At 42.1% G+C, this 17,009-nt stretch overlaps 1 protein-coding gene across 1 annotated transcript in view; it reads right to left on the bottom strand.

The window, feature by feature from the left end:
* acap2a (ArfGAP with coiled-coil, ankyrin repeat and PH domains 2a) overlaps nt 1-17,009 on the bottom strand; it is a 92,317-nt gene that overhangs the window by 30,645 nt on the left and 44,663 nt on the right. Inside the window, exons 6-15 of the mRNA XM_056264789.1 lie at nt 14,224-14,407; nt 13,029-13,073; nt 12,826-12,921; nt 12,663-12,737; nt 12,538-12,549; nt 11,989-12,101; nt 11,631-11,682; nt 11,451-11,551; nt 11,257-11,365; nt 537-742 (exon numbers count right to left, since the gene is read on the bottom strand). Coding sequence (XP_056120764.1) covers nt 537-742; nt 11,257-11,365; nt 11,451-11,551; nt 11,631-11,682; nt 11,989-12,101; nt 12,538-12,549; nt 12,663-12,737; nt 12,826-12,921; nt 13,029-13,073; nt 14,224-14,407 — 993 coding nt within the window. The remainder of the gene's footprint in view (nt 1-536; nt 743-11,256; nt 11,366-11,450; nt 11,552-11,630; nt 11,683-11,988; nt 12,102-12,537; nt 12,550-12,662; nt 12,738-12,825; nt 12,922-13,028; nt 13,074-14,223; nt 14,408-17,009) is intronic.

Raw genomic sequence — 17,009 nt, 5'->3', positions numbered from 1 at the left:
AATTGCAATAATTTCTCACAATATTATTGTTTTAACTGTATTTTTTATCAAATAGATACAGCCTTGGTTGGTAAGCATAAAAGTCTTCTTTTTTTAAAAAGAAGACTTTTATGCTTACCAATATATAATATTCTTGAATTCTTGAATATCAATCCAAGAATTTGTTTTAAAGAATAATTGCTTGTCTAAGTCTTGTCTTCAGTCTATTAAATAATTCATATTTTTTAATGTTTTACATTAAAAAATATGAATTATTTAATAGACTGAAGACAAGACTTAGACAAGCAATTATTCTTTAAAACAAATTCTTGGATTGATATTTTGTTAGTATGGTGCAATTTTTAATTGTCTATTGAATTTCCTTAACCTTAAAAAAGAGCGAGATAGACAAGCAATTAACTTAAGTTAGTTAACTTTTGAACAGCAGTAACTAAGCAGTGTTGTATTCCAAACAAACAGTCTCTAAGACAACTGTACAGTAGTTTTCACTTTAGTGGACCACATGCAGACCTCACATGTAAACACTGTGACAGTACCTGTGAATGCCTGAGCACTCAATACAGAGCGTGATGCCAAGGTTGATGCTAGCCCAGCGAGGATCACTCTGGCTACAGTCACAGCAGAACTCATTCCCAGTGATGGCCAGCACCCTCTGTAGAGCACTCTCGCCTTTAATTGGCTTCACCAAATCACAGCCTGAGTCAAGACTGCCCATAGATGCTGATGACTGCCTGTCCAGGTTCTACAGCATGTGAAATATATTCATTTTAGATGAAAAGTAAATAATAGTGGTCTAGCAGTAGTGGTCTGATATAGGTTATTCAATAGCAGATACAATCTTATAATCTTGTTGAAAGGATTATAATTTCCTGACAGACATGGCAAGGTTAACTTTTAATTAACTTTCTATACGTACACCCGTTCATATTACCCGGTTTAAAAAAAAAAACAGCCTAAGATGGTTTGCTGGTCAGGCTTGTCTTTTGGTTGGTTTTAGAGGGGATTTGGTTATTTATTCGCTGGTTGAAAATTACCTCAGAATAATTTGCTGGAGAAACCAGCTGATGACCCAGTTAACAGGGATATTTTTGATCAGTCATTTGGCTAGTTTTGTTTAGGAGACCTGGCAACCCTGGTAGGTGTTACCAGTAGTTCCACAGTGTTTGTTCCACACTGAGTGTAATAAATGTACTTGCTCATCATGGCATCTGTCATTTTGATATTTTATACAAATAAAAACGATTTAGTTCAGGTGAACAACGAATGCTAAAATTATAAACATCTGCAGACACATTCATCAATTCATCATTCTGTTTATGTTCGCCGATCATTGTTTATATGTGCATAAAAAGCCTAAATTCAATCTGTTCATCATATTAAGTGATCGTGTCTCCATAAAATTTGGACTAACCTGCTCAATTCACAAGGATTAGTTTTACGATCTCTTTAAGAACTTTTTGAAGCGTGAATGGATGGACAGAAATTTCTCAGATTTCATTAAAAATATCGGTAACAGTTTATAATAACTGCACTGCAATCATTAGCTTAGCATTAATAAACAGTTAATTCATAATTTATAAAGCATTAATAGACACTAATAAGCAGTTTATAAATACAGCTATATATGTTTTATTCTTGATTTATAAGCATATCTGAAATGTGTTTAATAATTGTATTTTCATACTTTATTAAAGTAACACTATGTAGTTTTTCAACCTTCATAATATATTTCCAAGACCCTTGTGAAGGTACATCGACTTAAAATAAGTTAAATGACACGTCTGCCATAGCCTGACGTGATCTGTATCGCTTTTACTCGCACTATGTAACTTCGGGTTTCGGGTAGGAACCCGTGCACAAAAAGAACTACAAAATTCAAATGCTTTACGGCATACGTCACTTCCCCCACCACTTCCTCAAATTGTCTGTGGCCATTGCAGACATCCCAAGTCTCCCGGGAGTCTCCCGCATATTGATAGCGTCTCCCTGATGCCCGAAAATTAGTTCAAATCTGCCGGAATCTAGAGCGCGCATGCGAGACAGAACATACTGCGCGCATAACATACATAGCGCGAGCATGGCAGAGAGGGAGGGAGCGAGAGACCTTGCGAGTGTGCCTCACGAAAGCTAGTCAACCCTCCACCCCCGGTCAACAATCCAGTCACCAAGATATACCTCCCTGAAATGACTTCTTGAAGGTTGGGATGTCTGCCATTGTTGATTCCAAAGCCGGTGCTGGATAAACAGCGAGTGTGCGCGTACGACAGTAGGCTGCGGTAGGCTAAATTACTTACGACAGCGGTAATGGACAATTCCGCTTCCAACCTGTAGGGCGACCGCAGAGGAAAAGTTCCTTGGTGTTGCTTTAATGATCAATTCATAATTTCGGTAACACTTTACAATAAGGTTAATTTATTAAACATTATTAATGTATTAACTAACATGAACTAACCATGAGCAATACATTTGATACTGTTTTTGTTAATCTTTGTTAACATTAGTTAATACAAATCCAGCTGTTCATTGTTTGTTCATGTTAGTTCACAGTGCATTAACTAATGTTAACAAGATTTTAATAAAGTATTAGTAAATGTTGAAATTAACATTAACAAATGCTGAAGAAGTATTGTTCATTCTTAGTTAATGTTAACTAATGTAGTTAACTAATGAACCTTATTGTAAAGTGTTACCATAATTTCTAAATGAAGAATTGCTTTATTTACAAACCAGTTATTTAGGAGTTGTCAAACATTTAAATTGTTTATTAATCATTTACTTACACTTTCTAAGTGATCTTATGAACCACTGACAACTCCTAAATAACTGGTTTGTAAATAAAGAAATACTTCATTTAGAAATTATAAATGATCATTAATAAAGTATTAAAATACAATTATCAAACACATTATAGATATGATTATAAATAAGAATAAAGCATTTATAGCTGTATTTATAAACTGCTTATTAATGCCTATTATTGCTTTATAAATGATGAATTAACTGTTTAATAATGCTTAACTAATGATTAATAGCATGCAGTTATTATAAAGTGTTACCAAAATATCTTCATTTGTTTTCCGAAGATGAACGAAAGTCTTAAAGGTTTCGAGGGACTTGAGGGTGAGTAATTGATGACAGAATTTTCATTTTTGGGTGAACTATCGCTTTAACTCAATGTTCACAATGTTCACTCGTTCACAATCACCCGAATTCTGATCAGCAACACTTGCACCAGCTTCTCAGTCACTTCTCAGTTCACCTTTGTCTGGTTGTTCCAAACCGAGCTACTTACCTAACTACCTACCTAAGATATTACCAGTGCGATCTGATCTTCAGTCCTCTTCAGTCTTCAGTCATCTTCCGTCTCCAGCCTTCCAGTTTACTTCAATCTGCACTTACAAAGATAGGAAAAGTAGAATGATTTCTCTGTTGACAGGACGAGCTTTGCAGTGGGCAAGATCCATTTGGGACGCGAATGGTGCCGTTACTCACTCGCTGACGGCTTTCACAACCCACTTCAAAAAGGTATTCGGTCAAACTGCCAGTTCATACTCTGCATGATCAACTATATTGATTACTTCAAGGGAGATCCACCGTTACAGAATAAGCACTCCAATTTTGTACACTAGCTACCATCAGCGGTTGGAACGAAACAGCTTAGATCACAGCCTACCGTCAAGGTCTCAATTCTGACATCCGTCAACAGATAATAATAATAATAATATGTTTATTTTCTATAGCGCCTTTCAAGAACCCAAGGTCGCTTCACAATGTAATACAAATAACAAACAAATAGCAAACAAACAACAAGCGAACAAATACAAAGGCCATCTGCTTACGAGAGACAGAACAGTTGGAAACAAGCATACACTGGTTTGAATGAAAAGATAGAGATATTGCATTATTTATCAAAATATGCTATTATGACAAAGTATGTAGCAGGTAGAGTTGGAAAAGTGTAGAACAGAGAAAACAGTGATGAGGATAATGATTTATTGGGCAAGCTTGAAGAAATGAGTTTTCAGATGTTTTTTGAAGGACCGGATGTTGTCGTTCGCACGAAGATTCGGGGGCAGCTTATTCCAGAGCGTAGGGCCAGCAACATTAAAAGCCCTACCGCCCACCGTGGAGAGTCTGACCCGGGGTACCACGAAAAGGTTTTCCGTGCTAGATCTGAGGGCCCGAGTTGGAACATATGGCTGTACCAAGTCAACAAGGTATTTGGGTGCCGGGCCATGTAGGGCTTTAAATATTAGGATTAACAGTTTAAATTGGATGCGGTGTATGACAGGAAGCCAGTGCAGTTGGTGAAGGATAGGAGTGCTGTGAGCAGATTTTTTATTATATGTGAGGGTGCGTGCAGCCGAGTTTTGAACCATTTGAAGACGGTGTATTGCTTTGGTGGGTAGTCCGGTATATAATGAATTACAGAAGTCCAATCTGGAAGTGATAAAAGCATGAATAACAGTTTCCGCATCTGTAAAGGTAAGAGAGGGGCGAATACGAGCAATATTCCGCAGGTGGAAGAAGCAGGATTTGACAGTCTGACTAATGTGTGAGTGAAAGCAGAGCGTGGGGTCGAACAAAACTCCCAGATTCCGTACAGTTTTTGAAGGCCTAATCTCAACACCATCTATGTCAATAAAAATGTCATGTCTGGGTGAGCTCTGTGATCTAGGGTTGATCAACAGGATTTCTGTTTTACCAGCATTAAGCTGCAAAAAGTTAGAGGACATCCATGTTTTAAGGTCGTGAAGGCAGGAGATAACTGAAGGGGGTGGAAAAGATGAGTTCGGGTCAATCGTGAAGTAGATTTGAATATCATCAGCGTAGCTATGAAAATTGAGACCATGCTGTCTGATGATCTGGCCTAACGGTAGTAAGTATATTAGAAATAGAAGCGGGCCAAGTACAGAGCCTTGGGGCACACCATGGGAAACACAAATAGACCGTGAGCGATTGTTGCCTATCTTAACAAATTGTTGTCTATCACATGGCGATCTATGATGATGTCATAGGTCAGACATAGTTTCATTCAGCATTCCATCCGAATCTCCCGATGTCTCACTGCCTGCACGCTCGATCAGCCCGCTCTGCATCCTCCGTCCGCCTCACCATCTTTCGCACCCTCAACACCTGAACCCATGCTGATCGACACCTTCAACTGGTCATCTTTAATTGGCTTTGTTTGTACTGTTGGGCAGAAGGAAATCCCATGCCAGTGTGTCCAGTTCGACCACCGCACTCAGCGGTGAGTACTATTCAAGAACTGATGTCATTGTAATGACTCCCTTTCATTCTGTTGCAGTGAAAGCCCTCATTGACTCGGGATCGGCAGGCAACTTCATCTCCCTTGACCTTCTCTGCAAGCTCAGAGAAGGTCAAGGGAGATGAAGTTATAACCTACAGAAAATAACCTACTCAGAAGCTCTAAACATCCACTCGATCTAGGGGAAAACCGCTGGGCTGTGGTTACATTCGACACTGCACCCCCACTTTGATGCTCCATCAGGAACAGATTTCATTCATGATGCTGGAGGGTTCCACTGCTGACGTCACCAGCCCATGGATGTTACCACACTATCCTGCCATCTGCTGGAAGAATGATGATTCAACAGTGGAGTGATTCCTGTATCCAGCCTGTCAAGAAACTGTCCATCAAACCATCCATCAACAGTAAAACCTCATCTTCTGAAACCATTGCAATCAACTCCATCACCATTGAGAGTCCAGAAGCTTCAAATCACAGGAACCCCCCCTTGAGTACCGGGCTTTCCAGGATGTTTTCAGCAAGCCGCTCCTCCAACCAAGTTACCATCATATCAGCCATGGGACTGTGCTATCGACCTGCTGCCTGGCGCAATGTTACCCAAGGGTAAAGTATATCCATTGTCCATCCCGCAACAGAATGCACGGAGGAGTACATCAAGGTGGCTTTTAAGCATGAGTTCATCCATCCATCAACTTCCCCTGACGTTTTGAGGTTCTTCTTCATTGGAAAAAAGGATGGAGGTTTGGGGCCCTGTATTGACTACCGCACTCTCAACTTACAGACCATTAAGTACCGAAGTTCTTACCTGAAGCTTGAGAAGTGCAAGTTCCACTTTGACACCATTCACTTCACTTGTCTATGTCATCAACGAACATGGTATTCAAATGTACCAGAGGAAGGTACAAGCTGTTCAGAACTGGCCACAACCATCATCTGTCAAAGACCTTCAGCACCTTATGGGGTTTGCAAATTTCTATAGGAGATTTATTGCCAATTTCAACCAGATCAGTTCACCACTCATCTCACTGCTTCGCAACGGGCCCAAGTCTTTGTCATGGAATCCTTCTGCCACTAATGCCATCGACCAGTTGAAAGAAGCCTTCTACACAGCTACTACCCTCGCACACCCAAATCCTGAACTCCTCTTAGTCGTTGAGATCGATGCTTCCATCACAGAGGTAGCAGCTGTTTTGTCTCAGCGGCAGGGTGAGCCACCTATCCTCCATCCATGTGCCTTCTATTCATAGAAACTGTCCACGGCGGAGCGCAACTATGATATTGGCAACTACAAACTGCTGGCCATTAAACAGGCTTTGGAGGAATGGAGATACTGGCTGGAGGGAGCTAAACATCAGTTTGAGGTAATCACAGACCACAGGAATCTGGAATATCTTCGTGAAGCAAAGAGACTGAATCCCGGACAAGCTCGCTGGGCCCTATTCACCCGTTTCAACTTCACCGTATTCTATAGATCCTGTCAGAAGAACCAGAAAGCAGATGCACTGTACCGTATGCATAATCCAGGACAGTCCCATTCAATGGTCCCTCGATGACCAGATCGCTAAGGCCACGCAATCAGAGCCAGCTCCGCCGGGAGGTCCTGAGGGAAGGACATATGTTCTAACCGCCCTTTGCCAATCCCTCATGGACTCAGTTCATACATTTCCGGGCTCTGCACAACCAGGCAGCTGGGCAGACCCTCTCGCTCATAAGCAATCGGTACTGGTGTCCCAGGATGTCTCCTGATATATCAGGGGATGCTCAGTCTGTGCCATCTCCAAGGTTCCTCGGAAGCTACCTGAAGGTAAACTGGTACCCTTACAAATCCCATGACGACCTTGGTCACACATCGGAATCAATTTCGTCGGAAATTGGTGGACTTACCATTCTCTGACTCCAACACCTGTGTCCTAGTAGTGGTTGATCATTTCTTGAAGGCATGCAAACTGATCCCACTCAAAGGTTTACCAAAAGCCCTAAAAACCGCCGAAACCCTCTTCCAGCATGGTTTTTTCCATTTTGGAATCCCATAGGACATCGTATCTGATCGCAGTCCACAATTCATCTCCAGAGTGTGGAATGCCTTCTTCCAATTACTCTGGGTCACTTTAAGTCTGTCTTCGGGGTACCACCCTCAGTCCAATGGCCAGACTGAGCGGAAGATCCAAGACATCAGGAGATACCTGCGATCATATTCCCACAATCGTCAAGACAGCTGGAGCCGTTACCTCCCTTGGGCCGAGTATGCTCAGAACTCTCTGCGTCAAGCCACCACTGAATTAACCCCTTTTCAGTGCATACTCTGTTACCAACAGACACAGTTTCCCTGGTCAGGTGAGCCTTTCGACATTCCAGCTGTCAACCATTGGTTCCAGGAGAGCGAGAGGGTCTGGAACTCAGCTCACATCCATCTGCAGAGGGCTGTTTGGAGACATAGGAGCCAGTCCGACGCAAGAAGAGCTGCGACACCCCAATACCATTCGGGACAGAAGGTCTGGCTCTCCATCCGGGACATCCATCTTCGACTGCCCTGTCGCAAGTGCCTACTATGTCAGTCCATTCACCATCCAGAGACAGATCAACTAAGTCACCTACCATCTGAACCTTCCACCTCACTACCACCTTCATTCCATGTATCACTACTCAAACCTTTCATTAATCCTCTGGTTCCTCCTTACCCAGGGTCTGGTGCTGATGACATACCTCTTCCTCCTCCAGTGGATGCAGACACATCTAAAATGTCAGCACTATCCTATCCGACGATGGGGGGGTCGCCTGGAATACCTCGATTGGGAGGGTCACGGCCCAAGGAAAGATCTTGGGTCGATCATGACGACATTCTGGACCCATCCCTGTTGACTGAGTTCCATACCAACCATCCCAATCGTCCAGCACCAAGAGGTAGAGGCGTTCCCGTCGTCTTCCACTGCGTTCATTGGAAGCGGAGTGAGGTGTACACAGTCTTTATGAGAGTTCTTAATGATGGGAGACAGGCGCAGGTGGTTAATATTCCAGGGATTGGGAACGAGTAGGTGGAACTGAGGAATCTGGAGCACATAGTATAAAAATACATATAAAAACACATTCTCACCTGTGTTTCTTCAGGAATTTCAAATCTTTTTACAACCAAAGGTTGCGCAATGTTTTGGCATCTTGGAAAACTGCATGAGTGACAACAGCATCTCAAATGTTTAACGTTCCAAGATGGCAGATGAGTCGACCTAAATTTCGAATAATTTTCATCATTATTTTCGTCAACAACATTTTTTCACAGACGAAAACGAGACGATAACTAAATAAAAACTAGACGAAAATAGTTTGGTAGGGACAATTTGGGACGAGATCCAGTCAGAACTGATGTCCTGAGTTTGTGGTAGATGATTCGCACATTTGAATAATGTGATCTACCCGGCGGGACATGAGTTGACATGCGCTTGATGCATGTCTCATAAAACGTTAAAAAATGTAAACGTCTGGGAGAAAGAGAAGAGCAGACATATGGATAGATCTGAGTAAGAGTTTCAAAGCAAAAGAGAGCTCTAATCGGTACGGTTTTCTGTGCACACACCCGAACCGTGCAGCCATGCACATTGAAAGCTATACTGTGTGCTAGTACTGATTGAGCTCTCTTTCGCATCTGAATAGACAAATACACACAGCATTGTCTAAATGTCCGTTTTGGGGAGACAGTCGGTGACTTTACAGAACCTTAACAGTTGTGAGAATATCGGATGTGATCAGTGCAATTGTATCCGCACATTCAGTCTTAAAGTGACAGTGCATAATAAACATAATGCCGTCTTTGCCCTTAATATTAATCAAACAACAAAAGAAAAAGAGAAAATAATTCAGTGCTCTTTAATAAGAATTAATTATTTAATTTATACAAATAAATATGTCTGCTTGAAAGAATAAATAAAGATGTATGCAAGTTGTTATAAAGAATGCATATATCATTCATTTAAAGGAAGCCTGTGATCTTCTTTTGGAGAAGTGGTTTTATTTAATTTTAAGATAATATTTTTTATGTCACAGCAGTTAAATCTGTCTGTATTGCATGTTCAAACTTTAAAATCATTCATATTAACAGGTTAATAGATTTTTTCTCCGGGAGTATATAATGGGTTTGGAAATTTTAGAGAAATTCTAAATTAATGCAGTACAATTGGCTTTATGCACAGCTTCACTACTTCCTGAACTTCAGCCAGCCCTTTGTTTCCTGTCTGTCGTTATTGGACAAACTGATTAATCCAGGTGTGCCTGGCCTCAGTAACAATAATCAGGCACACCTGGATTAATCAGTTTGTCCAATAATGACAGACAGGAAACAAAGGGCTGGCTGAAGTTCAGGAAGTAGTGAAGCTGTGCATAAAGCCTATTGAACTAAACCCATTAGATTTTAGTCAACTAAAATCTTATTGTATTTCGTTGACTAAAACAAAAACAATTCAGATGACTAAAATATGACTAAAACTAAATGGCATTTTAGTCAAAAGACTATGACTAAAAAAAAAAAAAAATTGGTTTCAAAATTAACACTGGACGTGTCTAGAACGGTCGAATGTGGCATCTGTCTTTTCCAATGATGAAGTTCCATTACACTTGTGTGTTCTGTTCCGTACATACTGTACTAACCCAGAGAAACATTTCTACTCATGAAACGTGAAATTGTATCAACATACGTATGTGATTTTCATAAGATTTGGGTTATTTTTTATAGGAATAAAGGATGTTTACATGATAAATGCTAAGCAGGTGTAGGGATTAGCTTTTTCTAAACTGCTACAAAAAACATATATCTGCCTCATTATATGACCAAAATTACCACATTAGATCACAATCGGAAGTTATTACAAACACTAGATGGTGGTTTACAGTGAACTTTGAGTAAAAGCATAGTATTAATCTCATAAATTAACACGTGTAGCTTGATCCTAATTGTAATTCTGCTTTTACCCAGATACGATTATATTTCATGATGCATGTTGTCAAAGAATTAATGTAAGGTCGTAAGAAAATGTTATGTTTTGTTTTCTAGAAAGTTTTTTTGTAAATGAGTATAATGTAATTTGGGATCAAAGGGATGTGGATGGGTATTTTATGGGTAACTTTTTCTCCCAACAAAATCAAAGTCAATATTTCTAGCTGCTGAATCCAAGACCAGTGACCAAGACTACTGATTTGAACTCCAAAAATCCACGTATTACTAAATTAATTTTTTGTAATCGACATGTGACGTCAACATTGCAGCAAGCTAGAAGCTAGTAGGGGTTGAGGAAAAAAATATAACGTTGTAACGAGCTATTTTATGGATGGTAACTGTAATATTATTACTGAAATCTTATTAGTAATTAGTTACTGCAATATTACAGCCCGTTCTTATCCTTTGGCGTCATACATGTGACGCTTTGTACATTTCGTTGAAATCTTACGCACATGGCATCTTAGCATCAATATGAGACGCAGAACCCAAGGCGTCATACAGGTGACGCGCGTCTAAATCCGACGCACATGGCATCGTTTAGCGTGAATATGAGACGCAGATCCCAAGGCGTCATAACCGTACCCTACCCCAGACCTAAACCTACCCATAACAGTGCGTGTTATATTGACGCTAAAGGATGCCATGTGCGTAAGATTTCGACGAAATGTCATATGGCGTCACATATATGACGCCAAAGGATGAGAATGCGTTGAATATTACTGCAAAAAGTAATATTATTACAGTAACGTGTTATTAGTAATGCATTACTGTCCAACACTGTCTGGGAATTACCTATTGCTGTCTACAGCTATATCAGTAGATTTTTTGTTGCTTGAACTTTTAATTAAATTCTGTTGCATCTCAACATTTCCAAAGTGCATCTTTACTTTTTGGTTCACCACCTTCCAGTGGCTCGAAGAGTCTGACTCTCACACCATTGACCTGAATTTGAGTCCCAGCTCTGACAAGTACTATATTAATGTGTGTTGAGTTGACTCACAATAGTCGTTTCTTCTCCATTCTCTCTGAAGGCCGTAGCAATGCTGTTCTGCACAGCTTTGATCCATGCCTGGCGCAGTTTCTCCGAGTCTGCCTGCATCATCCAGCTCCTGATACGCAACAGGTCATGCGAGTCAAACTTTCAATACAAAAAAGACTCATAATGCTACCCAGAGAAGACAGACTCAAACATACTTGGATGGGGACACCACTTCAAAACAGAACCGTCTTTCCACATCCTCACAGTGTTTAACAGTGCAGAGTCTCAGATCTTCTACCACTACAGTGGGGTTATCCTGAAACATTTCAGCACATAACTGTAGAAAACCACTGTAGTTACAGTGCAACAACTTGAAGTCTTTACAACAGACTTACCCGGAATCTCTTTTGATAAACCAGCTGACTGTTTTGAATAGAAAACCATCGTCTATTAGGGGAAGAAAATAACTGGATTCAGCCACAGATTGCAGGTTTTATGAGAGAGTATTTGTGGACAGTAGAAAGTAAGAAGTGTTCAAGATGGTTTTGGAGATCCAGGATGTGTGGCAAATGATTTAAAACTAGAGAGTATGCAATATGCTACCTGTCAATAAGCCAAGAAACAAGATGAGGGCAAATAAAAAAAAAAAAATGCTAAAAATGATTTCTATAAAAAAAAGAAAAATTAATTCTGAAATGAAATGTCAGCTTACTCTCAACACAAACAGTTCACTACCACAATGAGCAGCCACACCTGTTCCAGGTTTTGAAGGCATTGCTTGCTCTTTTGAAGAGGTATCCCTCCATAGCTATTCCATTATCAGTGTCTACATTATATTCCAGTTTTGTGTCGTCAGTGGAGAAATCCTTGAACATCCACACAGAAAAGTAACAGTCAAATAATGCAGTGATTGGTTCATTATAGTTGCTAAAAAGTTCAGGGAAAATGTTACTGCTTTAAAAAACACAAATAAGAACATATTTGAGTCATATTTTACACAAAAATAAATATTTTAGGACCATTAAGATTTGTTTGCACTGTGAATTTGGGATTCTTATTTATTTATCTATCCAAGGATAAAATAAATAAATAAAATAAATCAGTATAAAGGCAATATAAAAAATACATTCATGATGTATAAATACTTTTTAAATATTCAAAAATATTAATACATATTTTCACAATGTAACAATTCTGAATGGTCCTAAAAAGGCTTACATTTCTTTATGCAAAATGATCCAATGCTATTTGTTTAAAATTGCCTACAACAATTTAAGAGAGAGATTTTCATAGAAGTTTTACCTGCAAAGCAGCCTGATAGGGAAAAAAGAAAACATGAGTTAGATTTGTAGAGGAAGATAAGGAAGAATTTTCTTAAAGTATGTGTTTTCAATGGAATTAAAAATTAGTTTCTGCTCATATTTTACCATCTGTTGGATAGTTGAGTGTTTTTGCTCCATGTCTCTTTTTTCCTTTGCTGAATCCACCACCAGCTGATCCAACTGACAAACCAAACACCCAACAAAATTAGCTTCACATTTGAAACACACATAAAATGCATGTGTACATTTCTAATTCATGCCTTTGTACCTGACCGCTGAGCTGCTTCATTAATGGCTGAAGCTGGCTAAAGAAATCATATCCTTGATGGAAAAAAGTGAGGTTGGCATTCATATAGGACAGCATCTACAAAGACAGATTATAAAGCATATATATTTTTTCTGTAGTTAAATTGTCCTTTGTAAATAATGCAGCTTAAGTTAACTTTAATTTGTAGGTCTTCTAAATCTTACAGATTTGAGGATTTCCAATCTTCTTTTGGACTGAAGGACATTTATCTGAAAAGAAGCAAAACAGGTATAAACAACAAATGGAAAGATGGTCAGAACAAAAAGACTCTACACATAAGTCTCCCAAAGGCAGCTGATGCCTGTTCAATTCGGCTCTGGATTTCATTGTCGATGCTGCTATCCTCAGAGAGAAAACTACCCAGATATTTGAAAGATGGCACTACTGACAACTCTTCATCTCCAAAAGTGAAGGCAGGTCATGTGGGTGGGACATTGGTACTCCATTGGCAGACCACTTCTGTCTTGGTGGTGTTGACAGTCCTTCTGTACGCCCTCACTGCCACAGCAAGCACAGTTTGAAAATCCTCCGGAGTATGGGCCACAAAAGCACAGTCGTCTGCATACTGCAGCTCCAGGACCTGCTCTTTACAGATTTTTGTGGTTGCGTGTAGCCTCCTAATATTAAAGAGGTTGCCATCTAATCTGAAGTCCACTGCCACACCACTGCTGTTTTCAATTTCGTTGTGGAGAAGTTCCCCATCGCCATCAGACTTTAACTATATGTTAGGTCCAGGTATTGTCACAGTGGTCAGACATGGAGACCTGCGCAAGGAAGATTTTAAAGTGCCAAAGGGGGTGCGCCAGCCCCAGTAGCACTATCTTCACCATGATGAGGTAAATCCCGATGGCAAGGGTGGTCCCAGGACAACTGGTCCCCTAACTTGGCTGCAGGAGGCTGCTGGGTCCTTCGTCTGTTAAGGCCCACCTATTGCACACCTCCAGCGCAGACTAACCACAAGGCAGTGGGGCTATTTGCCCATAGCTGGTACAGTGGTTGATGGACGCCAGGGCGTGTCCATGCAGTCTCCGGGGCCCACTGCTGCTCCGAGATCCCCTGTAGTTTAGCCTGGGGCCGTATGATACCCAGTTTCCGTTTGTGTGAGTAACAAGCAGAGAGCACAGTGCGGCATGCAGCATGCACTAACTACCAGCACAACTACACTACTGCACTAGACGCTTCACACACACCCTGTATTGTACACACACACATTAAGCCTATAGTTATATAATATACAGCATAAAATGATAGATGGATAGATAGACAGTCAGGCAGACAGAACGATAGATACTATAGATACTACAACCTAAACGGACTGACTCTGAAATGTTTTATAATAAAATAAAGGGCTTAACAAACCTGTAGCACATAGTCAAGGGCGATGTGACGGAAGCACTTGCGTGTTGTGGTCAGGATGTTGGTGGCCTCTTCTACCTCGTGCTGTTTGTTTCGAGGCACCTGGGCATTTTTCACCAGTGCCACCTCCTTCTCTTCACTCACCTTATCAAACTGCTTCTTAGCATCTTTAAACTTCTTCAAGTCTCTGCAAATAAAAGTTTTAAGAGGAGAAATGGTCCTAAAAACAACCCACTCAGCAGTGTTGAAAAAATGTATAAAGCATTTAAAACGTCTCAGGTTACTACTGTAACCATAGTTCCCTGAGATAGGGAACGAGACGATGCGTCATCGACGCTTTGGGAACGCCCCCAGCGTGAATGCGTCTGAGCATCAATGTCAACTAGTCCAATGGAAAGAATGAGCATCACGGGCGGGTGACGTCATGACCAGGAAGGGATAAAAGCACATCCGGTGAAACGCGGCATTAGCTTCAAAAAGTCGAAGCAAGCCGATCACAGGGATGCAGGAAGTATGGCAGGGTGACGCATCGTCTCGTTCCCTATCTCAGGGAACTATGGTTACAGTAGTAACCTGAGATGTTCCCTTTCGAGGGAACTTGCGATGCGTCATCGACGCTTTGGGAACGAGAATACCCAAAACGCCAGAATTCCAAGTACCTGAGTGTCAGACTGTCGTAGCTAAGCACTAAGCACCTGAGAACCTGGGGCAGCATCCAGGTCCAAGCTGTAAAACCTGACGAATGTGAGCGGTGAGGACCAGCCTGCCGCATCACAAACGTCTTGGAGAGAAACCCCCAATAACAAGGCTTTAGAGGCCGCCATACTCCTCGTAGAATGAGCTCTGACCTCCAAAGGGCAAGGCTGGTCAGAGTGCTCATATGCAAGTGTAATAGCCTCAACTATCCACTTACTAACCGTCTGTTTAGAAGCAGGAAGACCCTTCTTAGGTGATCCAAAGCAAATAAATAACTGGTCGGACTTCCTCATTGAAGATGTCCGATGAACATAAGTATCCAGCACTGGACACAAAAGGTTCAACCTTTCCTGGTCCGCAGATGTAAAAGGAGGAGGACAGAAAGCCTGCAGCACAATAGGCCTCGGAATCAAGGTCGGCACCTTAGGGACGTATCCCTGTTTCGGATATAAGAACGCCTTGACCATCCCCAGTGCAAACTCAAGGCAAGTGGGGGAAACCGAAAGGGCCTGAAGGTCTCCAACTCTCTTAAGGGACGCAATAGCTAGAAGAAAGACAGTCTTAAGAGTAAGAAACTTCTCTGAAACCGAATCTAAGGGCTCGAATGGAGCCCTAGACAGGCCTTCTAGTACTAAAGCAAGATCCCAAGCTGGCACCCTAGTGCGAGTTGCAGGCCTCAGCCTCAATGTGCCACGAAGGAAACGTGTAATCAGGGGGTCTCGACCCAACGATATACCCTCCACCAGGGCGTGGTAAGCCGCAATGGCCGCCACATAGACCTTGAGCGTGGAAGGACATAGACCTGACGTAAAGCGCTCCTGCAGGAACTCGAGTACTGTGTTCACAGAACAGTTAACTGGATCCCACTGATGTCGATAACACCATACAGAAAAAACTCTCCATTTAAGCGCATATAGTTTCCTAGTAGCTGGAGCTCTGGAGCTTAGAATGGTCTCAGCAGCCTCAGCTGAGAGACCACTCTCTATGAGTTGGGCCCCCTCAGAGGCCAAACCCACAGGTTTCAAATTTCTGGTCGAGGGTGAAATAACAGAAGGTCTCTCCTGATCGGGATCTCCAAGGGAGGACCGTCTAAGAGACGGATCAGGTCCGCAAACCAGATCCGACTCGGCCAGCGTGGTGCTACTAGCAGTAGGCTTATCCCGTACTGGCGGACTCGTTCCAGAACTCCTGGGAGCAGAGCAACAGGGGGAAATGCGTACAGACGTAGCCTCGGCCACGTCTGCACCATAGCATTCAGCCCCAGGGGGGCTGGGTGAGTCAGGGAGAACCAAAGTGGATAGTGCGTCGTATGCTGAGACGCAAACAGATCCACCTCTGCTTGGCCGTAGAACTCCCAAATTTTCTCCACCGCCTCGGGGTGGAGTCTCCAGTCCCCTGGCCTCAGCTCCTGCCTCGACAGGATGTCTGCCCCAATATTCTGGTCCCCAGGAATATACACTGCCCTCAGGGAGAGTATCTTCCCCAGAGACCACAGGAGGATCTGGTGCGCCAGCTTGCAAAGCGGACGCGACCGCAGACCCCCCTGACGGTTCAGATAAGAGACCACTGATGTGTTGTCTGTTCGTACAAGCACATGATGGCCCCTCAGGTCTGGGAGGAACTGCCTCAACGCATTGAAGACAGCCATCATCTCCAGGCAATTGATGTGCCACGAAAGATGATGACTTTTCCACAGACCCTGAACCGAGCGGCCTTCCATTACCGCTCCCCAGCCGGTGAGAGAAGCATCTGTCGAAATAGTAACACGATGGCAAAGAGCTCCCAACACCGGACCCTGGGTTAAGAACCAATGTTTCCTCCATATGACTAAGGCACGAAGGCACCGCTGCGTGACCTTGATCATACGAAGTGGGTTTCCCCTCGGGGAGAACCCTCTGGTCCTGAGCCACCACTGTAAAGGTCTCATGTACAGCAGGCCAAAAGGTATCACGTTGGACGCTGCCGCCAAAAGACCCAACAGTCTCTCGAACTGTTTTACAGTGCGTGACTGGCCTAGCTTTAGCTCTTTGGTGGCTGTCAGTATAGCAGCTACACGAACGGGCGATAGAGTGGCCCGCATCGTCACTGAATCC

The sequence above is a fragment of the Rhinichthys klamathensis genome, unplaced genomic scaffold (assembly GCF_029890125.1).
Source record: "Rhinichthys klamathensis goyatoka isolate OS25496 unplaced genomic scaffold, OSU_Roscu_1.1 h1tg000011l_1, whole genome shotgun sequence".
Classification (NCBI taxonomy): domain Eukaryota; kingdom Metazoa; phylum Chordata; class Actinopteri; order Cypriniformes; family Leuciscidae; genus Rhinichthys; species Rhinichthys klamathensis.
Note: the sequence above shows the minus strand (reverse complement) of the source record. Positions and strands in the feature narration are given on the sequence as shown.